Here is a 24,182-nt window from a genome sequence, read left to right as displayed (position 1 = left end):
CACATGATCTATTTACCATGTTAATTGTACACAAGTCCATGCGAGTTTGAATCATGTTTTCAAAGTGACTATTGTAGTTTATAAAAACTATATCAATTAACTATTTGATCAAACTTACATTGCTAGATATAATTTGCCTTTTATACGTTTACGTTCTTGTTTTGGTCTCCTTTCGTGTGCGGTCAGACTTTTTGTTATGAGTGTAATCTCACTCAATGTCATATTGATCAAGTTTATTATCAAGTTCATGTTTTATGCTTTAATTTAACGTAAAGTTTTCTAGTTCAGTGTTCAATCCCATTCCTAGGTCAAGCTTTCAAACTCAAAATTCATGTATATGGGTTTCAAACTTTCTATAGTTCATTTGCTCATGATGTAGCTACAATTACTTGGAGGGTGTTTGGGATTATGTTTTGAAGTGATTATTTGATTACTGCGTTTGTAAAACATAAATAATCTAAAAAGGTGTTTGGATGAAAAAAGTGATTATCTGCCTCCAAAACGCAGTTTTGGAGAAGCATGTACCTACATGCTTTTTCAAAACACAATTTTGAAAATGCATAATCTATTTTGAAAACGCAACACCAAACAACCCCTTAATGGTCGAGTGGTTTTCCACTTTTCCTGTGTAACTCAAACAACTCGAATATGTAATTAACAGGCTACACGTCAATATGTTATAGTATTCCTTTTACAACAAAATCTTCTATACATATAATAAAAGAAACCAATAAATGGACACTTGTCATTATTCTAGATCATCCTTAATTGTAGATAATTATTTTTTAAATTAAATTAGTAAATATTAATTAAATTAATATAAATCTTATAAACTCCATCCTTAATTGTAGATAATTATTATTTAATTTAAATTATTAAATATTAATTAAAATAATATAAAGCTTATCAACTCTAAATCATTGCCAGAAACTTAACTTAAAATAGTAAAATCTTATCTAACTAAAACTTCAAATCATAAAGTCTTATCTAGACTAAAAATCATTGTTTCACTTAACAATAGATAAAGGTTTATTGGATTTTATCAACCCCAACTATCGGCCTTTGGCCGTTGCCACCCCCAACTAATACTTTGACGCCTGACACCTCCAACTTGACTTTTAGTTTGTGTTGGCACCACTCTGTTAACTCTTTACTAACTCTGTTAGTTTCTAATCCTACGTGGCACCGTCTTACTTACGTGGACATGACTATGTGGCGATTACATGTTCTATTATGCAGACCCTTAGTGCCACGTTATCCCCCAACGGCCCCAACTTCATCTTCCTCATTTATATCATTTGCCATCACTAAACCCTAGCTATCCACAATCAATATTCCACCATATCATCATTTCCCACTGAATCAACATGGTTTTTAACTTCTTATGGCTTCAACTTGTCTGAATAGAATCGGAATATCACCAGATAATATGCTAGTATGCTCGCAGAAGTACTCTTCATCACCGGAGCAACATCACTTACGGCGGTCTCCAGTACACCGGAACCGACAGCGGATAACAATTTCTTCGACGGAAGAAGCACAGATCTACACAAAGGGCAATTAACCTGGCCCACATCGACCCACTTATCCAAACACTCTCGATGAAACACATGTTTACAATTAACAATCTCCCTTATCAAATCACAACCGGCGATACACTCAAAATAAACCATGCAAACCGGTTCATCGGGTCCACCATACCGGCCGACAAAATCATCGTACGGGACAATTGGGACTTTGTTTTTTATGGCGACGGTGATGACGTGGACGGGGACAGGGAGGAGAGAGGGGGAGGCGTCGTCGAGGATGAGGATGTAGTTGGCGGCGGAGGATGACGTATCGTCGGGGTCCGGTGGTGATTTGAAAAGTCAGAGGGCGGCGAACAAGAGTGATACGAGGTGAGATACGATGTTGGAGATGATGGTGACGGTTAGGAACTGTGGGATTTTGATTGCTAGATGCAGAACTTGAATACCCATACCCATGGATGTTATTATGTGTTTGTGTTGGGATGAAGAGAAGATGTTGCAACGTTCACATAAGCAAGGAGGATATAGACATAAAGTGACACGTAATCGCCACATAGTCATGTCCACGTAAGCAAGATGGTGCCACGTAGGATTAGAAACTAACAGAGTTAGTAAAGAGTTAACAGAGTGGTGTCAACACAAACTAAAAGTCAAGTTGGAAGTGCCGGACGTCAAAGTGTTAGTTGAAGGTGGCAACGGCCAAAGACCGATAGTTGGGGGTGATAAAATCCAATAACCCATAGATAAACATGCATATAATTTATTGTTAATGTTATTATTGTTAACTATGAGAAATTATATTAAAAAACTTATTAATCAAACCAAAAATTTATAATAGTATTAACCTAATTTACAAAATAATAAAAAATCTATTTTGATTTAGAAATATCTTTTTTAACAATAGATAAACCCGTGTAATACATAAAGTTTTTAAATATATAACATTTTTTATTATTTGCTATATAAAAATAAATTTCTTCAACCCGTATAATACACGGAGTTGTTTTTAAATATAACTTTTTTTATTATTTAGCATATAAAATTACATTTCTTCCCCCCGTGAATACATATGTTTTTTTTAAATATAATTTTTTTTATTGTTTGGTATATAAAATTACATTTTCAACCCGCACAATACACGAGATTCTTGAAGATATAAATTTTTTATTATTTAATGTATAAAATTATATTTACTCAACACGTGTAATAAATGAGGTTTATAAAAAGAACACACTTTTTTTATTATTTAATTTACTCAACACGGGGTTTTAACTTAGTTAAATATAAAAGAACACACTTTTGTCTCAACTTTAAAACTAGTATTTTTGCATTATTTCCTTGCTTGTTTTTCTCTAAATTAATGACTTTAATTTTAGAGCTTTTAATAAATATTATAGAATTATACAACACTTTTCATTTCAAAAAGTTAATAATAATAATAATAGTATAATAATTAGTATTATTAATTTGTTATTAATATTACTGATAACTAATATATATTAATTAAATACTTTAAACGATAGTTTAATCAGTCAACTGGAAAATGAAATTTGGGAGGTGATTCCTCTTCTCTCACAAGATGGCTAAATTTGGGGATGTTACTCAAATATCCATCCAGACACCACAACATCTCTAAACAATATTGAAGAAACATCAGTTTAAATCCGCAGGTGATAAAACTTAAAGGTGGTATTTCGACCAAGGGTTGTCTTTTAAATCTCTTCTTTGATCGGTATAGTTGTGGACGTCTGCAAAACAACCAACACCGTTAGGTCGTTAAGAGGGGAAGGGGGTTCTTCTCTTAACCATTTCCGACGTGAGAATAAATAACTGTTTAGAGAGAGAAATAGTGTATGTGTTTAGAGCGAGAGTGTAGACGTTAGATTGCTTAAACTTTTGGTATATGTTAGTATTTAATAAATATTATAGAATTATATAACACTTTTCATTTCAAAAAGTTAATAATAATAATAAGGGTAAATTACACTTTTCGTCCTTTATGTTTGCACCGGATTGCAACGGATAGCCTTTAACTTTAATAATTACAGCCACAATCCTTTATTTGCAAAACCTGTTACACTTTACGTCCTTTAGCACTAACCAGATTAAAATTTTCAGTTAAGTTTGTTTACTTAAGGGTATTCTGGTCAATTCATGCTTTTATTTAAATATTTAATAAATAAAACCAAAAAAAATACATATACATATCTCTTCCCCAATTTCCTAACCCTAAAACCCTTACCACCACATTGCCACCACCACCTCCTCGTGTCGCTGCCACCATCACCACCACATCCTGCCGCCAAAATTTTGTGTATGACTAGATGCATGAACTATGAATTGATTCGTTTTAGAAAGTTCAAAGACCTAATTCCAAACCAATAAACCTATGTGAAACCAATATGGATCAGATCAATAAACACCAATATGGATCAAATCAATAAACCTGATAAGAACAAATCAAGAAGGGAAAGAAGAGATAGAGAGAAGAAGAACAAATAGAGAGATGTTCACCAATTCGAGGCTTTATTCTGTTATGAGTAGCTAGGTTTATAAACCCTCTAACAACCTGTAGCCCACCCATCTCAATATACATTACACTCACATATTTCTTTCGTTCTTCACAAAATCTTGAAGTTTTGGGAATGTGGCCAACTGTTTTGCGAAAATGGAACTGAAAAAATGTTAAGAAAGCAGTAGTGGGTGTTAATCTATACTTGGTACACTTGGTGCACGGTAATTTACATTCTTTAGCAAGTTACAATAGCGAAGATGTCTTCATTTGTAAAGAGATTCATTTACCCATGAAATTAATGATGATGATGATGGAGAAGAAACTTCAATTGTTTCTTCCACTTCAGTTGATATTGGAACAAGGAAACAAGATATGCGTACCCCTTGTTTGACCCTACGGACACTGCGTTGCACCCGAAGATGGCTCCCGCGATTGTGAGATGGCTCCCGGAGAGGGTGAGAAGATGCAGGAGGAAGATGATGGCGGCAGTTGGATGTGGTGGTGGCAGCAGTAGGATGAGATGGTGGCAAGATGAGGTGGTGGTTAGGGTTTTAGGTTAGGAAATTGGGGAAGATGGAGATTAGATGCAATTTTTTTTTGTTTTATCTTTTAAACATTTAAATAAAAGCATGAATTGACCAAAATACCCTTAAGTGAATAAATTTAACTGAAATTTTAATCTGGTTAGTTTTAAAGGACGTAGAATGTAACGGGTTTTGCAAATAAAAGATTGTAACTGTAATTATTGAAGTTAAAGGCTATCCGTTACAAGCCCATGCAAACATAAAGGACGAAATGTGTAATTTACCTTAATAATAATAGTATAATAATTAGTATTATTAATTTGTTATTAATATTACTGATAACTAATATATATTAATTAAATACTTTAAACAATAGTTTAATCAGTCAACTGAAAAATGAAATTTGGGAGGTGATTCCCCTTCTCTCACAAGATAGCTAAATTTGGGGATGTTACTCAAATATCCATCCAGACACCACAACATCTCTAAACAATATTGAAGAAATATCAGTTTAAATTCGCAGGTGATAAAACTTAAAGGTGGTATTTCGACCAAGGGTTGTCTTTTAAATCTCTTCTTTGATCGGTATAGTTGTGGACATCTGCAAAACAACCAACACTGTTAGGTCGTTAAGAGGGGAAGGGGGTTCTTCTCTTAACCATGCTCCGATGTGAGAATAAATAACTGTTTAGAGAGAGAGAGAGAAACAATGTATGTGTTTAGAGCGAGAGTGTAGACGTTAGATTGCTTAAACTTTTGGTACATGTTAGTATTTATAAGTGTATCGTTAGAGAAGGAGATGGGTTGATGGGCTCATGGGCTGGACGTTGCTTTCAAGGGATATCCATTTGGTTCCCTCTGACACGACAGGTAGTCTCTGCCGATGTTGGAGTATGATGGCGCATCGTGATTGGTTACACGTCGCCTGCCAAATGTACTTGTTGCGTTTGTCATCAGCCCTTAGTAGAGATTGTGGAGAAGTGAGTGACGCATGCTGATTGGCTACACATCATCATCCTTTTGTACTGTTTGTCCCATGCACGCTTGATCATTATGGGGATTGGCTGAGACAGAGCCTAGCGCTCACTGATTGGCCGCAGACCACTACCAGTTGTACTGGTTGTACTTTTGTGAGCTGACATGGTTGCGCGCCCGCAAAAGAAACCCGCGCGAGAACCTTAGAATTTGCTGAGTGTTTTAGGGATTTTAAGTGTGGGTATGGTTATGCGCGCGCATGGCATATGTGACATTTAAGACCATACTCATTCAATTATTATTATTATTATTATTATTATTATTATTATTATTATTATTATTATTATTATTATTATTATTATTATTAAAGTAGTTTATATACTATGTTTCCTAGCTATTGAGACCTGACCTACTGATTAATGGACAATAGACGACCCGATTAGATGACCTTTATGGTTTTCAAAGTATTGTCTCTAAATCTTTCTCCGTCATAACATATATTATTTCAGCATAATTTGACTCATCTAATTAATAACGTGATTCTTATTATCAAGTGTCATGACCCAAAACTATGCTTGGCATGCAATGAAGCTAACTTCTTTATCTTGATAAATTTCGGTTTATCACTTTATATCGGTAAGTAAATTTAGACTCTCAAGTAGGGGTGTTCAAAACCGGATATCCGAAAATTCGGATATCCGAATTTCGGATATCCGAAATTTTCGGATACCAGATTTCACTATCCGAATCCGTATCCGAAATTTCGGATATCCGAAATTCGGATATCCGAAATTTCGGATACGGATTCGGATAGTGAGTCGGATATCCGAAAATCCAACTTTTAATTTAATTTTTATTTTTTTATTATTTTTTTCATATTTGGAAACGGATATTTTGGATAGTTTCGGATATCCGAATATAAGTTTTCGGATATTTTTTCGGATATTTCGGATATTTTTCGGATATTTCGGATATTTTTCGGATATTTCGGATATTTTCGGATACTTCGGATATTTTCGGATATCCGAAAAAAAATGAAAATTAAATTTTCGGATATTTCGGATATCCGAAATATCCGAAAATTTTGAAAATCACTATCCGAATCCGAATCCGAAAAATTCGGATATCCGAATTTCGGATATCCGAAATTTCGGATATCCGATTTTTCGGATATTTCGGATTCGGATATCGGATATTTCGGATCGGATTTTCGGATACGGATACTTTTGAACACCCCTACTCTCAAGTGCGAAAATTCTTACACTTACATTATTACAATGTTGAAGCATGAAAGTACAAGTTTGGTAAGATTACTCTACTTTGCATTTTAACTCATAATAAAAATTAATATTATAATAAAAGTATAATGTCATTATGAATAACACAAAATAAAAATACAAATACAAAGTCATTTAAATTAATACTATAAAACGCAAAGTCGTGCCTTTCACACGTTCATTTTTCATTCAATAGTTACAAATTGTTGGAAGCATGAGAGTACAAGTTTGGTAAGAGGACTCTACTTTGCATTTTAATTCATAATAAAAACTAATAGTATAACAAAAGTATAATATCATTGTGAATAACACAAAATAAACACACAAAGTCATTTAAAATATATAAAAAATATATTTTATAGTTGCCTCTTACATATTTTCATGTTTTGAAAAGAGTAAATTGCTCGGATGGTCCTTATGGTTTGCTACTTTTTCACATTTAGTACCCAACTTTTTTAAATTACATGTATGTTCCCTATAGTTTAGTCGTTTGTTACTCGAATAATCCACAAAGTGAATGAATGACTGTTAATTTGCTCAGTTAACTCTATATAAAATGACTAAATTGTCCTCTATAACAAAACAAAATAAGATAAGAGACTTTTAACGGGCTTGAGTTGGGCTTAGGGCCCGCCATATAAGTAACTGGACTGTTCAACAGCAAACAATTAGGGTTTTTCAGGGGTTTCTGTTTCTCCCCAAATTTCATGCGAAATTAACCTCCAAATTCTACTTTCTTCACTTATGGAAGCTCAAGTCGGGATGTCTAGTCACGGCGGAGTTGTGGACGGCGGTACGGCGGTGAAGTTTTTGCAAAAGCAACAGCCGTCGCCACGTCATCATCATCACAAACAGTCGGCGGAGATAGGTACGGTGCATCAGCTTCTAGCCGGAGGTATTGCTGGAGCTTTTAGTAAAACATGTACGGCTCCACTTGCACGCCTTACTATTCTGTTTCAGGTAGTTATTTCACTTGATTGTTATTGTTTTTCGTAATTGTATGATCTGTGTTGTTTAATTTGAAATTGTTAGTTGTTAGTTGATCAGGAGTAGTAAAGCTATTTGAGTTATTAAATTCTGTTATAGAAATTTGAATGTTATGTTCATGACATTTAATTTGAAGTTGGACTAGTGAATTAGCCCGCGCTACGCTCGGGTGTTTGTATCGATACACGTACCGATGCTCCCCCCTAACCGAGTTGATAATGATATAGTTTAGATGGTCTCATGTTGGTTCATCACTGATACCAACAGTTAACATTTAACTGAAAGCGTTTTTAAAAACACATCACAATCACAAATAATAATAAAAGATTTGGAAGCCTGGGATTTTTCTTGCATATGTGTGTACAAAGAAAGTGATGAGAAAACAGAATATATAACATCAAACAACACCGAAAGGTTATGACTTCGTACGGTAGCTACATACATATAAGAATAAAAAATAAATGTTTGAAGTACTAAAACCAAATGTTTTGGATAGTTGGGGGACTATTCGATGTACAACAAAACTCCTATATTCAAAGTTTGACCAAATATTTGCCTTGCTGACTGCAATCCCTGTCTTCCAAAGCTCAAAATCACCTTTACCTTTCAACCCAACACAACCACCACCACAAAACTGTTACAGCCACCATACAACACCTCTGATGCCATCACCACAGAACCACAAAGCCGCCACTACACATGGGGAAGACACCAATTCTATTGAAGTCGTCCGTCAGCTTTTGTTGTCATTCTGTTGCCGGTGGTGCTTTTGCTCTTCTGAGGTAGGCTAAGTCGTCGGCCGCTTTTTGCAGTCAAGACGCTGATATGGATCCGCCGCTGTCGTGATCTAATTCTCTAAACAACATCGCCGTCGAAGAGGATGAAGACAAACGGCGGCTGCCGTTTAGGGTTTTAAAATGACAAAAACGGAGATGAAACAACAAATCACCGGTGAGCTTCTCATATTTCATATTACCCGCTAACAGCCACCATCCCATGGCCTACCATGCTCCTCCACCGAAGGTAAGCCTGGGTTTTGTTTATGGCTGCCGGTTTGAACAACAGTTTTCCGCAAAGTGGCAGCCATGGTGGTTCAGTGATTACCGGTGGCCCTCAATAACGTGTATTTATGTGGGGAGCTAAATTGGTGCTATGGGTGGTGAAGACTCGTGGGAAAGTAAAAGGAAGTATAAGAAAAAAAGTCAAAATTGGAATTTGAGCAGAAAAGTCAAGTATAAACGCCGTCACCGTTAATGTCCTGTTTCTCAGTTATGTTATAAATTAATTTAGTTATAGAATATTAGAATTTGTTATTTGCTAATGAGTAATCATGCTATTAATCTTGGATGAGTTAAAAATTACATATTACATAACATCTTTAAGAAAATAAAGATTAAGTTGATATGGGTTAGGAGAAAAGAAAAGGCCGTTTAGCACTTAGTGTTCGTTTGGAGAGAGTTTGTTTACTTTGGTGATTAAGTGGCTTTATCGTTTCAAATCTATACTTTCTTACAGAATTAAAGTTTGATATTAGTGGTAGTGGTGTACGCCTTAGGTTGTTATGTTTTGATACATACTATTGTGTTTTTAGAATGATGGATGGTTTTGTAATATGCAGGTGCAAGGTATGCATGCTGAGGGGGCGTTGTTGAGCAGGCCTTGTATATGGAACGAGGCGTTGCGTATCGTTAATGAAGAGGGTGTTAGAGCCTTTTGGAAAGGGAATATGGTTACTATTGCTCATCGTCTTCCTTATACTGCTGTTAACTTCTACGCGTACGAGCAGTACAAAAAAGTGGGTTATTTCTTTTCGTTTAATATATTTTTTTAGTTTGATATTGGTTTCTGCTGTTTTTGATGACTATATTAAGTTAATCTATTATGATTTTTAGCTGCTAAAGTCAATACCGAGTATAGGAAACAACAGTGGAACTGCAGCTGCAGATGCATGTTTGCACTTTGTAGGCGGTGGATTGTCAGGAATAACAGCTGCTACCGCAACATATCCTTTAGATCTCATCAGGACACGGCTTGCAGCACAGGTGTTAACCGCATACTTCAAAATTGTCAATTTACTCGTTTGTTTTTATGCATAATTGCTGTCAAGATAAAGTTATTTGTTTTTCTCTTTTGTAGAAATATGCATACAGTTTGTAAAATTTGTTTTCTTATTCACAGTTAATAATTTTTTAATCAGTGTTCTAGAAAGTATTAGACGGATCTAGGTGGTCAGTCAAGTGCCTTGGGGCATAATTGGTTAAGTGGAGGTCATAATCATTTGGACAATTAAGCAATGTGTATAATACCCCTTCATCGCTTCATGTTATTATTGCCTATCTATCACCGGATCATTATAATATGTATGAACTATGAGGTAAATCCAGAAATTCGTTTTGAGTTCTCAACAAACAAATGGTTTAACAAGTTTTCATATGCTCGTATTGTATGCTAGCATGATGTTGGTTTTCTTCTTGAGAAACTCTTGACAAAATACAGCTGGTCTTTATAGTTTGTCTCTTTTCTCTATCACATATAACTGATTTGCACAATAGCCACTTGATTCTCCAACTTCCACTTGAATTTGGAATTTGCAAGACAAAATTGAAACCATGAAGATGAGCTTGAACTTCAGAACACGAGATCATCACCTGGAACTTGCAAGATGAAATTGGTCGTAGCAGGTAAGTTTGGTCTACGACTCTACGTATGCTAAACCCGTTCAATATCTCTAATTTAATCATAATTGGGGCACTTTGCTATGTGTTATGCTTAGGTGACCACTTGATCCGATTTTTAGAACACTTTTTTTGGTTGTGTTAGTTTTTATATTTTTTTTGGCAAATTGGAAATAAATAATCCCACCCAACTCAATTTGGCCGATAATAATCCCAAGTCAGTTATTGGCCGATAATAATCCGATCTGGTCAATTTTTTTGCAAAATAGTCCGCCGTTAAAATAGCTTAACGGAGTTAAGTTTTTTCCGAATTAGAAACCGATGTTTTAGAGCTTTTGATCAGAACAAGGATACGAGTCGATTGATGTAAAACTTACCACGAAATTGTGCTCGAAATGGCTTGATTTTTGTTAATTGGAAGTTTAAACACCCGAATTGAAGCACCGTTTTCGTGGGTTGGGGCAGTATTTCGAGGTAAGTTTTACATCAATCGACTCGTATCCTCGTTCTGATTAAAAGCCCTAAAACATCGGTTTGTAATTCGGAAAAAAAACTTAACTCCGTTAAGCTATTTTAACGGCGGACTATTTTACAAAAAAAAATTGACCAGTTCGGATTATTATCGGCCAATAACTGACTTGGGATTATTATCGGCCAAATTGAGTTAGGTGGGATTATTTATTTCCAATTCGCCTATTTTTTTTATCTAGCATCCCTTGTACTTAGTTGGGCTATAGTTTTTTAGTTTGAATTGGCTTTCACGAATGGTTGCCGGCAATCTTGTGTATTTCTGCACAAACTACATTCTTACAGTTGTTTATTTTATTGCAGAGAAGTACAATATACTATAATGGAATCTCGCATGCCTTCCGGACAATTTGTAGAGATGAGGGTGTTCTTGGCTTGTACAAGGGACTTGGACCAACTTTATTGGTAATAGTAGTACCTCATTAAGGAGTCAATATTGATCTGTTTACATCCCAATCTGTTTAGCATGTTTATTTTGATTACATCCCGACTAACTATATTTTGTCTTCTCTTCATCGTGTGCACTTAATCCCATATGTGATTTATGTAGGGCGTTGGACCAAGTATTGCTATTAGCTTTTCTGTTTATGAAACCCTGCGTACGTATTGGAAATCTCACAGGTACAGACTCCCTCCATGCTCTCGTCAACCAAGAATTTAAATTTGGCAACTTTCTGGTACCCGTTATTAATAAATACCCTTATGTTCTTTGATAGGCCAAATGATTCCACTGTCATGGTCAGTCTCGCATGTGGCAGTCTCTCCGGCATTGCATCTTCAACAGGTTAGCTTCTACCGTAGTAATGACAACTGATGGATACTCAGGGCGGGCATTTTGGTAAATCTTAAGTTCCTAACTAACCCACATTTTGGTATAATTAACTTTTTTTACGCAGCGACGTTTCCTTTGGATCTTGTGAGAAGGAGAAAACAGTTAGAAGGAGTGGGTGGACGTGCCCGTGTTTACAACAGTGGCTTACTCGGGACACTTGGGCAAATCATTCGAACCGAAGGGTTACGTGGTCTTTACAGAGGGATTCTTCCGGAATATTACAAAGTTGTCCCGGGTGTAGGAATTGTTTTCATGACATACGAGACACTCAAGAAGCTTCTATCTGAACCGCCTTCTTTTTAAGTAACAGTAACAGAGCAATAGGTCATATCTAATTTTGTCTCTACCTGTGAGTCTTCATTTCTTTTCCATCATGACATGAAGATGAACTAGCTTTCCGTAGTGATACACGATCAGGGAATGTTATGGTTTTGTAGGTTACTTATGGCACAGGTCGGCTATGTCGTCATTGTTGACCAGAGTTGAATTTTTCTGTGTATAGCTCGTATATTTGGAAATGCTCGAATCCCAGTTGAAGCGTCGTCGTGTTTCGGCTTGGGTGTAGAGCTGAAACCTGAAAATTTTGATAGTATACTATGTTTGTTTTAGCTGTTATTTTTCTGTATTTCATTTTTTAAATGAACTTAAATATAAGCTTCTTTCAGCTCGGGTTCATTTGAACTTTTAGCAAGCCGATCTCAAGTAGCTAACGAGTGGCTCGGTTCATTTAAGCATTCTTTTGTGATTTTTTTCAAAGTTATGATCCAAAGTCTTTTATTTTACTCTAGAAAAGATCCAGTCAACTAAAAACAATACACAATACAAAATACAAATATACAATCCTTTAGTACTCAATTTAATAAAATCTTTCCAATAAAATGGATCAAATAAAACACACCTATATATAAAATATTTAACTATATATCCCTATATATAACTACAGGACTGCAAATTTATTTGGGTACATATGCATCAATCTCTTGTCCCATGGCCATCACCGTGGTAGCAATCCGCCACGCCCACCTCAGTCTTCTTCTGCACATTCTTGTATGAGTACCGACTCGCTACATACACATACACACATAGATTGGCTGCAGTGATTGCAGCTAGGAACAAATAGAAATTATCAATGCGGCTGCTGTTCAAATCTTTCCCAAACCAACTTTCCCCGGACACTTTGGTAGTCGCGTGATCAACGATTGTGATCAAGAAACTACTCAAGAAATTTCCAGCTCCGATCACACTTAGGTATAACGCGATTCCTAAGCTTCTCATCGAGTCAGGAACTTGATCGTAAAAGTACTCTTGAAGTCCAACTAAAGTGAACCCATCTGCTATTCCAAAAAATATGAATTGTGGTGCCAACCAGAACACACTCATGGTGGCCGAGCCATGTAACGGATCGTTTTGTACAACATTTAGCCGTTTCTTTTCAACAATGGCGGACACGATCATTGTTATGACTGAAAACACCATCCCGATTCCTATTCTTTGTAGGATATTGATTCCTCTTTCGGTTCTGGTTATCCTTCTTAGTATAGGGATTAGTATCCTATCATAAACTGTTACCAAAAAGATCATTCCGAACGCGGCTAGACCATATATTGAGGCTGGTGGGAGGGCGAACCGATGGGTGATCTTGCGGTCCATCAATGCACCTTGTTTGATGAAGAATGTCGTGGATTGTGCGACGCACATACCGAATGGTAGTGAAGTTAGCCAAATCGGGATCATGTTCAAAAGCAGCTTCAGTTCCTCTACCTTTGTTACAGTCGATAGTCTCCACGGATCACATTGTTTCTTTTCTGAAAAATATTTTTCCTCAATTATCGCGGCTTTATCAAGAAACCTGCAAGGGGGACATAACTTGGTTATTTAATACTGGGGGTGTTCATTATTTGAATCAAAGACCCGAATAAGTCGAAAAAGCGATGAAATAAATGATGAGGATGAAATAACACAAAAAATTTGCTCACTTGAAAGCTTCTGTGTGGCAAAGTAGCCTTTGTTGGGCCTTTTCGGGTTTGGGGTCTTCATGCAACTCATTCGGGCTAGACGGGTAAGGTAGATTCCTCTTGGTAAAGGCGGCAACACATACTTGGAACAACGGCTTTATCGGGCTTCCGGGCTTTCGATATCGATAAAAAGGCCTACCGATGACATAGATCACAATGGAACAAGCCATTGTCATGGTGAGAATGATATCTGCTTGACCCCACCCGACGTGATCTTGCACGTACACAATAACTGTTACACCGAGCACTAATCCAGCACAAAGGCCTGCATTCCACCAATTGAAGAAGGACATCTTCTTTTTGCGTTCTTCGGGATGATTATCATCGAATTGATCCGCTCCAAAACTTTCCAAAGATGGTTTGTGGCCACCCGTGCCCACTGATATCAAGTATATCGCGACGAAGAACACAATTTCGTGGATCTTCCTTGGTTTTAGACAAAGCTCATCACTTGCACAAGGTTTCAAGCTCGGGATCATACTAGACATCGTTAGCAGGATCAAACCCTGTAGTCAATAGTTGTATATATAATAAGTTTGATCTCGTTTGATTTAAGATATTTAATATTAAGACTGTCTACATCTTACCCTCCCCAGACCCTACCTTAGCTTTGCTATTGGTCTGTTTTACCGAGTATGATGATGATGAATATTAATCCAAATGAAGTGTGGTGTTGAATTTTTTTATTCAGTTTTTGATATAAAGTTCTATTAAAATCTTAGTTATATTCATATTATGTTTTATTGGATATTAGTAACCCTAAGAGGGTCCACACCTCCTTTTAGAAATGCCCAACTAACTTATATTGTATATTAATTTGGAGAAAGTGGTACCATTAGATAGATGATTGATGATAATAGAACAGTGCCGAAACGTCCCAAGTAAGCATCGGCTAGAAAGCCTCCAACAAGCGGCATTAGAGTCGTTACACCAATCCATTGATTAGCGCTCTTAGCGGATGTCTTCACATCTTGATGGATGACTTTAGTAAGATATATAATCAAACTTGTTGCAATTCCAAAGTAACTTAACCTTTCCGCAAACTCAATTACTGCGAACACAACAACATTAGAAATGATATCATAATTCGTTATATTTTGTAAACCCCAAAGCCCTACGCAACATATCCACAGGAACACTCGCCTTTTGACATTATCATCAACAAGTTGACTTATTATATAGGGTAAGGATCCTGTACATTAATCCAGAAGTGTGAGAAGTGTATTATAACACTATATAACACCATATAAACACCGTATAACACTATGTAACACCATATAACAATATATAACACTATACATCTACCATAGACATGCTATCAGACAAAATATAGTGTCATATTTGTTATATAGTGTTATATAGTGTTACATAGTGTTATATGGTATTACATAGTGTTATACAGTGTTTATATGGTGTTATATAGTGTTACATATAGTGTTATAATACACTTATCACACTTCTGGATTAATGTACAAGATCCTCTACCTTATTATATATATAATAATAATCGATTTAAATTCGAATATGATTTTAATAAGAGCATCCTACCTAAGTATTTAAATCTTTACTAGTTATTCTAGTGTTTAACGAATAAACTCTCTTAAGGATATAAAATTTTGTTTTTATATGAATTGACAGGCTAGAATCAACACATTTTGGTTTTTGGCAGACAATCCTGTGGCCAATTATAAACCCAACTTTACACTGCTTTACCCTTTTGACTTTGCTTTTGGGGTGCAATTATAGCCTTCCTTTTGATGTACTACACTGTTTGTAGTGAAATATGACCCCAAATATTAAAAGTTGATTAAATACATAATTAAAAAAAAACTATAACTAACTTATTTTACAGTTAACTAATTGTTATGTTATATAAAAATTTGAGTATTGAAAAATAAAAGTAGTTAGTATATTTCCATAATAAAAAATTTAATCTTTTCATTGACATGTGTATCATTGTGCTTTAGATCCTTGGTCATTGATTTTGTTTCTAGAAATGATTTAGACTTTCACTAATAAAAGAAAGTTAGAAGACAATCTTCAATGTCTGTCCAAATAAAAAATAATATATAATTTAATAAAGCTATATAATTGTGTTTTAAACTATTTACAGTTAAAAACGACTCATCCTTGTCTACAACTAAGTTTGAGTAGCGTCTCATGACCGAAAATGGCAAGTAAAATGTTAAAGTACAAGTGCATGTTAAAAAAACTGACTTATGTGTAAGTTTTGAGTTACATGTAACAATATTGACATTTGAGCATGTAAGTCTTCAAAATTCATGAATTCAAGCATTAAGTTACACAAGAACAGCTTACTAATTAGCAAGAAAGAAGGACAAAATCAAGATCATTACCGATAATGAACAACGACGCTTTCCAAGCACCAGTGGAAGCGCGAAGAGGTGTATGCCCTCTATGATCAAAGGAAGAATCATAAACCCATTTTTGTTCATCAACTTCTAGTTCTTGACCTTTTTCAAGATGCTCCATTTGTATCACTTGCAAGGTATGATCTTAGTTTAGAATATTGAGAAGAAGTTTGTGCCTTTTAAGGGAGGCTTTTGGCTTGTTTATATAGTGATATATTCTGCCTTATCCCCCCCTTTAGTGGAGGTGGTAAATCAAAGTCGTCTTCACTTGTGGTGAGCCATTAATTGATTTAGTTATATACTTTACTTTATTTGAGTTGTATTTTAAGTTTAACTAGTATTAAGCAACCGCGTTGTGGTGGGGGCATAAAACCGTGACAAATAGCACCAAAGCCACAACACTGCTAGTGATCACCAACACTGAAGTTGTGACGTCTTAATGCGAAGAAATTAGACCGAAACATAAAACATAGAAAATAATAACTAAGTCGATTTAGGACCCATGCGTCACGATGAACCTATCAAATGGGAAAAAATAGACGATCATAAAAACGTTGAACCACACATGCACGTTGCGTAATGTTAACTCGCAAAACGAAGCGTGAAACAAAACGTATAAAGGTTGAACCACACATGAACATTGCGTCGCGTTAACTCGCAAAATTTAGAACAAAACGTAAAACGAATTTTTGCGAAATATGAAAAGTATAGGGTACCAATTTGAAAGTAAAAAAGTTCTTAGGTTAAATTGACAAAGGTAAAAAACTTTGGGGTTAAAAGTAAAAAACCAAAATAGTTTTATGTTAAAAGGGTAATTTTATCAAACTTTTTTGAAAATCTCCTTAAGCATAGAGTACAACTACTCTATGCATTAACATGTTGCTAATTTATAATGGATAAATGCGGTAAGTGAAAAATATTTAAGAATTGTAATTAAATACTACTAAGGGGGTGTTTGGTGTTGCGTTTTCAAAATAGATTATTCGTTTTCGAAATAGATTTTGCGTTTTCAAAACTGCGTTTTGAAAAAGCATGTAGGTACATGCTTCTCCAATGCGTTTTGGAGGCAGATAATCACTTTTTCATCCAAACACTTTTTTAGATTATTTATGTTTTACAAACGCAATAATCAAATAATCACTTCAAAACGTAATCCCAAACACCCTCTAAAAACGGTTAGGCATGTCATAAATAATACAAAACTAGTATTAACCCCCCCCCCCCCCCCCCGGTTGCGGCAGGGTCGTAAACGGTGCCAAGTAGCAACAATGCTACACCAATGTCAGCGATCACCAATATCGGAAAAACTCGTAAAAACAAAATAAATAAATAGGTAAAAATAACATCAAACGAAAAGCAGAGGTAAAATCGTTGAACGATGCACGCCTGTTGTGAGATGTTAATGCGAAGAAATTAGACGGAAACGTAAAACATAGAAAAAAAGGACACGCACGTTGCGACAAACTTGTTAAACAGGAAAAAATAGACGCGTTGTGACTGGTCTGTCAAACGGGAAAAAATAGACGAAAAACTTTGAACTACACACGCACGTTGCGGCGTGTTAACTTACAAAATCTATACGAAACGTAAAATGAAAAATTTACAAAAGATGAAAAGTATTAGGGATCAAAATGAAAATAAAAAGTGCTGAAGTTAAATTGTAAAAAAATGAAAAACTTTGAGTTAAAAGTAAAAAAAATCAAAGAAGTTAAATGTAAGTATGAAAGTCTTTGGGTCATTGGGTTAGAAAAGAAAAATTAACTTTTTTTTATTGAAAATCTTCTCATGCTTGAAGCACAACTCTATGAAACACTATAGTTTGAAAATGTATTTAAATGCATGCACAATCTTTAAAAACGTTTTCTACAATATATTTAATTATAATAATACTGATATAAATAATGATATAGTTCCCGTCGCATATTATTATCCTTTTGAACTTAGAAAGGAATCAAATTTATAAGTATTCTAAACGTCTGTAACATAAAGTTTTATTGATTAAACGTTTATATTTTTATAAATTCACATAATAAATCACATCTTGTTCGGTCCACCCACACTCATTTATAACAGAGAAAAATAAATATATCCATATTTGATATAAAGTCAACCGTGTTTCTGGGTCTTGTAATTTATGAGGTCTTAAATAAAAACAGAATATTTTAATGCGCATGCATTCATACATATACATACATACATATGTGTGATCCACATTAATTACAAGAATGTCTAATCCATTATATCATCCAACCATGTGTATATACACAAAGTCGTGTTTAGTTCATGCTATGCCTTTTACAACAATTTCTCTGAACATTCATGCATGTATATATAGTGGCTAGAGTTCAAGCTATGCTTTTTAGTTTTTACACAAAGTTTGATTTTTATTAGAAGGCATAAAAATTGTTTTGTATAATCATGGGCGCTGATGAGGGTGTGCGGGGAGGACCATCGCACAGGGCCAGTAATTTCGAGGGGGACGTGTTTTTTTATAAAAGAATCCGATACACATGTTATTTTTTTTTTTTTAAATAGTATAGCTATTGTAAGATTAAATATATTATGTTCAATATTTAATCTAGTAGCCATTATAATCATTTACATTATATAGATCAAAATATATAATAACCTATTAAATAATTAGTTGATAATTGTTGATGGACCATATTACCCTTATTAACTAATTAGGTTTCCTCTTGGGTGCTTATATAAGGAGAATTATGTAGAGGTTAAAAAGGTTACACACTTAGACATAACCTATTAGTCATAACATCATCATCATCGACCTCCTCTCCTGTAACCGATACCCTTTTCGGTTTAACCAGTCACCATCATCAGTTAGCACCCTAAGGAGGAACCAGATCACACTGACAACTATGTCGAACTCGATGTCATCTTCTCTGACTGGATTCTCCATTGCACTGTCTGCTGTAACAGGTATGTTTTCATGTTTTCCATTATGAATAAACAGAACTGAACCAACATGTGGTATCAGAGCATATGTTGATTAGTCGGTTCTGTTTTCGTATCCATCAATTCTGGGATTGAAATCTGGAAAACGGAATTTTGATAACTTAATGAACATTAACAGCCGGTTTCGAGTCGAATATGACCACTCGAAATCCCTGTTTTCGGAAAAGGATTAATTATATGTTCACTCGAAACCAATATGAGTAATCTTATAACCGAATTCTGTTTTAGAAAAGCCTTAAAATTTAGATTTCGGGTTCCAGAATTTATGTTTTATTTTTTAAGGTTCATCATGTTCTTAGGAAAATTCGAAAATTCCTTTATGTTTTGGAATGTAATTAGGATTGATGAGTGTTTTTTCCTGTTTGATCCAATTTAATCTGTTAAGTTTATTCGAAAACTGTTAAAAGATATATACAGATATAATTTTCGAAATATTTTGATAAAATTGGATCATCTTAAAACAGGAAACCATATCTCATAATCCCTTAGAATTCGAATTTTCAGTTATGTTTTCACATTCACAGCTGTTAACAGGAAGTTTCGAGATCCCTTCTAACGATCCGAGACCAAGATCTCGACTCAAGACCACAAAGTCTCGACTCGAAATCATAAGTGTTCTCAAATGTTTACAACTCGAGACAACGATTTCAACTCGAGATCATAAGGTCTCGACTCGAGACCACTAAGGTTTCGACTAAGGGCTTCAATCTTCACAACTCAAGGCCATGGTTGCGACTCGAGACCTCATAAGGAGTCGAGATCTCATAATTCACAACAGTCGAGACCATGATTACGACTCGAGACACCGAGGTTGCGACTCGAGACCTTAATGAGTCGAGACCTCATAATGATGAGTCGAGACTTGACTCGAGATCTCACTCGAGACCTCATAACTGAGTCGAGATCTCACTCGAAACCACATTATTTTAGTTCGATCCGCGCTAACAGGTGGTTTGCTATTAAAAAATTGGTTTTGTAATTACTTAGTTAATTAATCAGAATCAGATAATGTTTTACAAAACCAAAATGGCTTAACTTGAATGAGCTTTTGATGTATCATTTCTGGCCAAAGCTGATTTGATACATCTACTTATCATTCAGGTATTACGAAAGCTATGTTAAGTGTGCATCATAAACATGAATGTCTTAATATCTGGCCAAAACTGATTTAATTCCTTCATAGATAGCATACTTAACAAGTGCATAACTAAAGTGATTGTCTCAATTTCTGGCCAAAGCTGATTTGTTACAACCACTTTGCACACATGCTTAAATGATTACATTTCTGGCCAAAGTTGTTTTGTCTTCGTTTAAGTAGAATTTTTAACTAAGTATATTATTTTGATGTTAGTAATAGACAATATCACAACTTCATAATGTAAAATGGTCATTATTTATGCCTGCCTTAGTATAACGTGCCCTTAGATCACGTTAGGACTTCTTCTTCAGTATCATAACTTGCTCATCTTATTTCCACTATCAGCGCCCAATTGCGGGATTCCACCTTTGACTGGTGATAACTTTGCTGCATGGAAGGATGCTCTCATGCTTACGCTTGGATTGCTGGACTTTGACTATGCTCTAAGAGAGAATAAGCCAGCGGACCTTACTCCACAAAGTACTGCTGCTGAGCAGTTGACTCATGAAAAGTGGACTAGGTGTAACCGCATGTCTCTCATGTTCATGAAGCAGTCCATAAGCAATGCAATCAGAGGAGCCATTCCTGATTCTGAAGATGCTAAAACCTACTTGGCTTCTGTGGAGGCGCAGTTCAAGGGAACGTCTAAAGCACATGCTAGTACTCTTATCCTCAAGTTGGTGACAACTAAGTATGATGGGAGGAGCGGCATTCGCGAGCACATCATGATGATGAATGACATGGCCAATAAGCTGAAGGGGCTGGAAATGGAAATCAGTGATGGTTTCCTCGTTCATTTCATCATTACTTCGCTTCCTTCGTCCTTTGAAGCATTCAATATCAATTACAACACTCAGAAGGACAAATGGACGATGAGTGAGCTGGTCGCTATGTGCGTACAAGAGGAAGAGCGTATGAGGATGGATCGCACTACCGATGTTGCTAACTTCACCACCTCCAACACTAATAAAAGGAAGAACAATCATCAGAGGAAGGATGCTTCTAAAGTCCAAAGGCCTAATCCTAATACAAGTGCACCTTCCAGCTCTAAGAACTCCTTAGGCAGAATCCACTGCAAGTTCTGCAAAAAGGCAGGACACATGCAGAAAGAATGCCCTGACTTTAAGGAGTGGCTGGCTAAGAAAGGTAACGATTATTTTATGATACTTGAGTCCTATAATTTAAGTGTTCTTGCTAATTCTTGGTGGTTTGATTCTGGTTCTATGGTTCATGTTACCAATTCAACTCAGGGATTCCTTACAATCCGAAAGCTAGAAAGAAACCAAAGAACGCTTAAGGTTGGGGATGATCGAGAATTAGAAGTGAAGGCCATTGGAACACTACAATTATTTATGAAAACTGGTTTATGTATTAAACTTTATGATACCTTATATGTTACTGAGGTAACTCGGAACCTTGTATCAGGACCAAAGTTAGACATGGACGGTTTTATTGTTTCCCATGGTCATCGCAAACTCTCTATCCTCTATGATTCTGTTCTTTATGGTACTGGTATTCTGGATGGTGGTCTCTATAGATTAGAACTAGATAATGGTTTTTCCAAATCTTTGTTGTCATATAACATTAATAAATCACTCACAACGATGAAAGAGAAACGAGACTTAGAGACTTCGTTCATGTTGTGGCATCAACATTTAGGCCACATCTCAAGAGAACGATTAAATCGTCTCGTAAAGGATGAAGTCTTACCTACTCTCGATTTCTATGATTTTGGAACAGGTGTCAAATGTCTTAAAGGTAAAATGACATTAGCGAATAAGAAAGGTGCCACTAGGAGCTCTAATTTATTAGAACTCATTCACACTGACATTAGTGGTCCCTACCAAATCGCTGGCATAACAGGACATACTTCATTTATCACTTTAATTGATGATTATTCTCGTTACATGTACTTGTATCTTATTAAGGAAAAGTCTGAATCTCTTACAACTTTTAAAGATTATAAGGCTGAAGTTGAAAAATAATTAGATCGTCAGATTAAAGTTGTGAGATCAGATAGAGGCGGTGAATATTATGGAAGACATACTGATGTGGGTCAAGCTCCTGGTCCATTTTATGAGTTTTGTAAGGGCCAGGGGATTGTGAACCAATACACCATGCCTGGTACACCTCAGCAGAACGGTGTCGCTGAAAGAAGAAACCGTACCCTTATGAACATGGTGCGCAGTATGTTAGCCAACACTAATTTACCATTATTCCTCTGGACTGAAGCATTAAAAGCAGCTGTTCATATACTCAATAGAGTTCCTTCTAAGTCTGTCCCTAAAACTCCTTATGAACTTTGGACAGGAAGGAAACCGAGTCTTAAATATATGAAAGCATGGGGCTGCATTGCTGAAGCAAAACTTTACAATCCTTTTCTAAGGAAACTTGACCCTAAAACAGTTACCTGTCTCTTTATCGGGTATCCTGATAACTCAAAGGGTTACCGTACCTATTGTCCTTCTCATGTCACCCGTATTGTTGAAACCAAGCGTGCTGCGTTCCTGGAGGATTTCAAGGTCAGTGGGAGCCCCTTACGAAGAATTGCAAGAAGTACAATACGCGGGGGGGGGGGGGAGACTCGTCGCTTACCATTACTCCGATTACTCCTCTTGTACCCAATGCAACTACTGTACCTGAAGCTACTGCACCAACTCCAAATTCACCTCTACAATCAGAACCCATTATACCTCATGACAAAGGCACATCAAACGCTCAAAACCAAGACAACGCCGAACTCGATAATCCATTCAGGAGGTCATCTAGGCAAAGAAGGCCTACTCATTGGGATGATTATGTTACCTACCTGACTGAAATGGATCCCGGAAAGCTCAATGATCCTATCTCTTATAATGAAGCCATTAGCAGTGATCAGTCTTCTGAATGGAATAAAGCAATGATTGATGAGCTTGAATCCATGAAGAAAAATGACGTTTGGGATTTGGTAGAATTACCCAACGGTGTCAAACCCGTAGGATGTACATGGGTGTTCAAAACAAAACTGTATCCGAATGGGAACCTTGAACGCTTCAAAGCGAGATTGGTTGCAAAGGGCTACACTCAGAAAGAGGGAATTGATTATCAAGAGACGTTTTCACCTGTCTCTCATAAAGATTCATTAAGGATCGTCATGGCCCTAGTAGCTCATTTTGATTTAGAGTTACATCAGATGGACGTTAAAACCACTTTCGTTAACGGAGACTTAGACGAAGATGTTTACATGAAACAACCTGAAGGCTTTAAACCTGAAGGTCAGGAGCATCTAGTCTGTAAGTTGAAGAAATCCATTTACGGGTTAAAACAAGCATCACGTCAATGGTACCTCAAGTTTGATGAAGTCATGAAGAAACAAGGTTTTATGAAGAATCAAGTGGATCAATGCACCTACCTCAAGATGAGTGGGAGCAACTTTACAATACTTGTCCTTTACGTAGATGATATTTTATTGGCAAGTAATAGTTTAGACATGTTGCATGAGTCGAAGCGGTTACTCTCGCATAACTTCAACATGAAGGATCTCGGAGATGCTTCTTACGTCATTGGCATCGAAATTCACCGAGATAGACACAAAGGGATCTTAGGATTATCCCAAAAGGCTTACATAGATCGTGTCCTTACACGTTACAACATGCAACAGTGCAAACCCTCCGTCGCTCCAGTAGTTAAAGGAGATGTTTTCGGTTCATTCCAGTGTCCGACAACAGAGGTTGAGAAGGAGCAAATGAGCCAGATACCTTACGCGTCAGTAGTCGGGAGCCTGATGTATGCTCAAGTCTGTACTCGCCCAGATATTGCTTATATTGCTGGAATGCTAGGCCGTTATCAGACTAATCCTGGCC

At 36.1% G+C, this 24,182-nt stretch overlaps 2 protein-coding genes across 3 annotated transcripts; one reads left to right on the top strand and one right to left on the bottom strand.

Annotated features, from left to right (window-relative positions):
- The first annotated feature begins 7,481 nt into the window (after positions 1-7,481).
- On the top strand, positions 7,482-12,533 carry LOC110937912 (mitochondrial substrate carrier family protein B). Of its 2 annotated transcripts, XM_022180375.2 has the most exons (8): positions 7,482-7,780; positions 9,426-9,602; positions 9,700-9,849; positions 11,314-11,415; positions 11,561-11,631; positions 11,727-11,794; positions 11,907-12,191; positions 12,280-12,533. In XM_022180375.2, exons 1-7 carry the CDS (start codon positions 7,565-7,567, stop codon positions 12,143-12,145), a joined length of 1,023 nt encoding a protein of 340 aa, XP_022036067.1. In that variant the 5' UTR covers positions 7,482-7,564; the 3' UTR covers positions 12,146-12,191; positions 12,280-12,533. The 2 variants fall into 2 exon arrangements, with proteins under 2 accessions (XP_022036067.1, XP_022036066.1); XM_022180374.2 differs by having other exon boundaries at positions 11,907-12,533.
- Positions 12,534-12,641: 108 nt separating this feature from the next.
- Positions 12,642-16,449, bottom strand: LOC110937910 (protein NRT1/ PTR FAMILY 5.6). The gene is made up of 4 exons (XM_022180373.2): positions 16,215-16,449; positions 14,691-14,908; positions 13,819-14,363; positions 12,642-13,691 (listed from the first exon to the last, which is right to left on the bottom strand). The coding sequence occupies exons 1-4, from the start codon at positions 16,348-16,350 to the stop codon at positions 12,815-12,817; spliced, it is 1,776 nt and encodes a 591-aa protein (XP_022036065.1). The 5' UTR covers positions 16,351-16,449; the 3' UTR covers positions 12,642-12,814.
- Positions 16,450-24,182: the final 7,733 nt, after the last annotated feature.

Source organism: Helianthus annuus, chromosome 4, assembly GCF_002127325.2.
Source record: "Helianthus annuus cultivar XRQ/B chromosome 4, HanXRQr2.0-SUNRISE, whole genome shotgun sequence".
In the NCBI taxonomy this organism is placed as follows: Eukaryota; Viridiplantae; Streptophyta; class Magnoliopsida; order Asterales; family Asteraceae; genus Helianthus; species Helianthus annuus.
The sequence above is the reverse complement of the archived record's forward strand: the minus strand, read 5'-3'. Positions and strand labels throughout refer to the sequence as shown.

Excerpts from the sequence above, each read along its gene's own strand:
- LOC110937912 (XM_022180375.2), top strand. The coding sequence starts at position 7,565 with ATGGAAGCTCAAGTCGGGATGTCTAGTCACGGCGGAGTTGTGGACGGC. Across the intron at positions 11,416-11,560 it reads GACTTGGACCAACTTTATTG|GGCGTTGGACCAAGTATTGC; the intron begins GTAATAGTAGTA and ends TGATTTATGTAG. Across the intron at positions 11,632-11,726 it reads ACGTATTGGAAATCTCACAG|GCCAAATGATTCCACTGTCA; the intron begins GTACAGACTCCC and ends GTTCTTTGATAG.
- LOC110937910 (XM_022180373.2), bottom strand. The coding sequence starts at position 16,350 with ATGGAGCATCTTGAAAAAGGTCAAGAACTAGAAGTTGATGAACAAAAA. Across the intron at positions 14,909-16,214 it reads AGCGTCGTTGTTCATTATCG|TAATTGAGTTTGCGGAAAGG; the intron begins GTAATGATCTTG and ends TTGTGTTCGCAG. Across the intron at positions 14,364-14,690 it reads CATCAATCATCTATCTAATG|GGTTTGATCCTGCTAACGAT; the intron begins GTACCACTTTCT and ends TATTGACTACAG.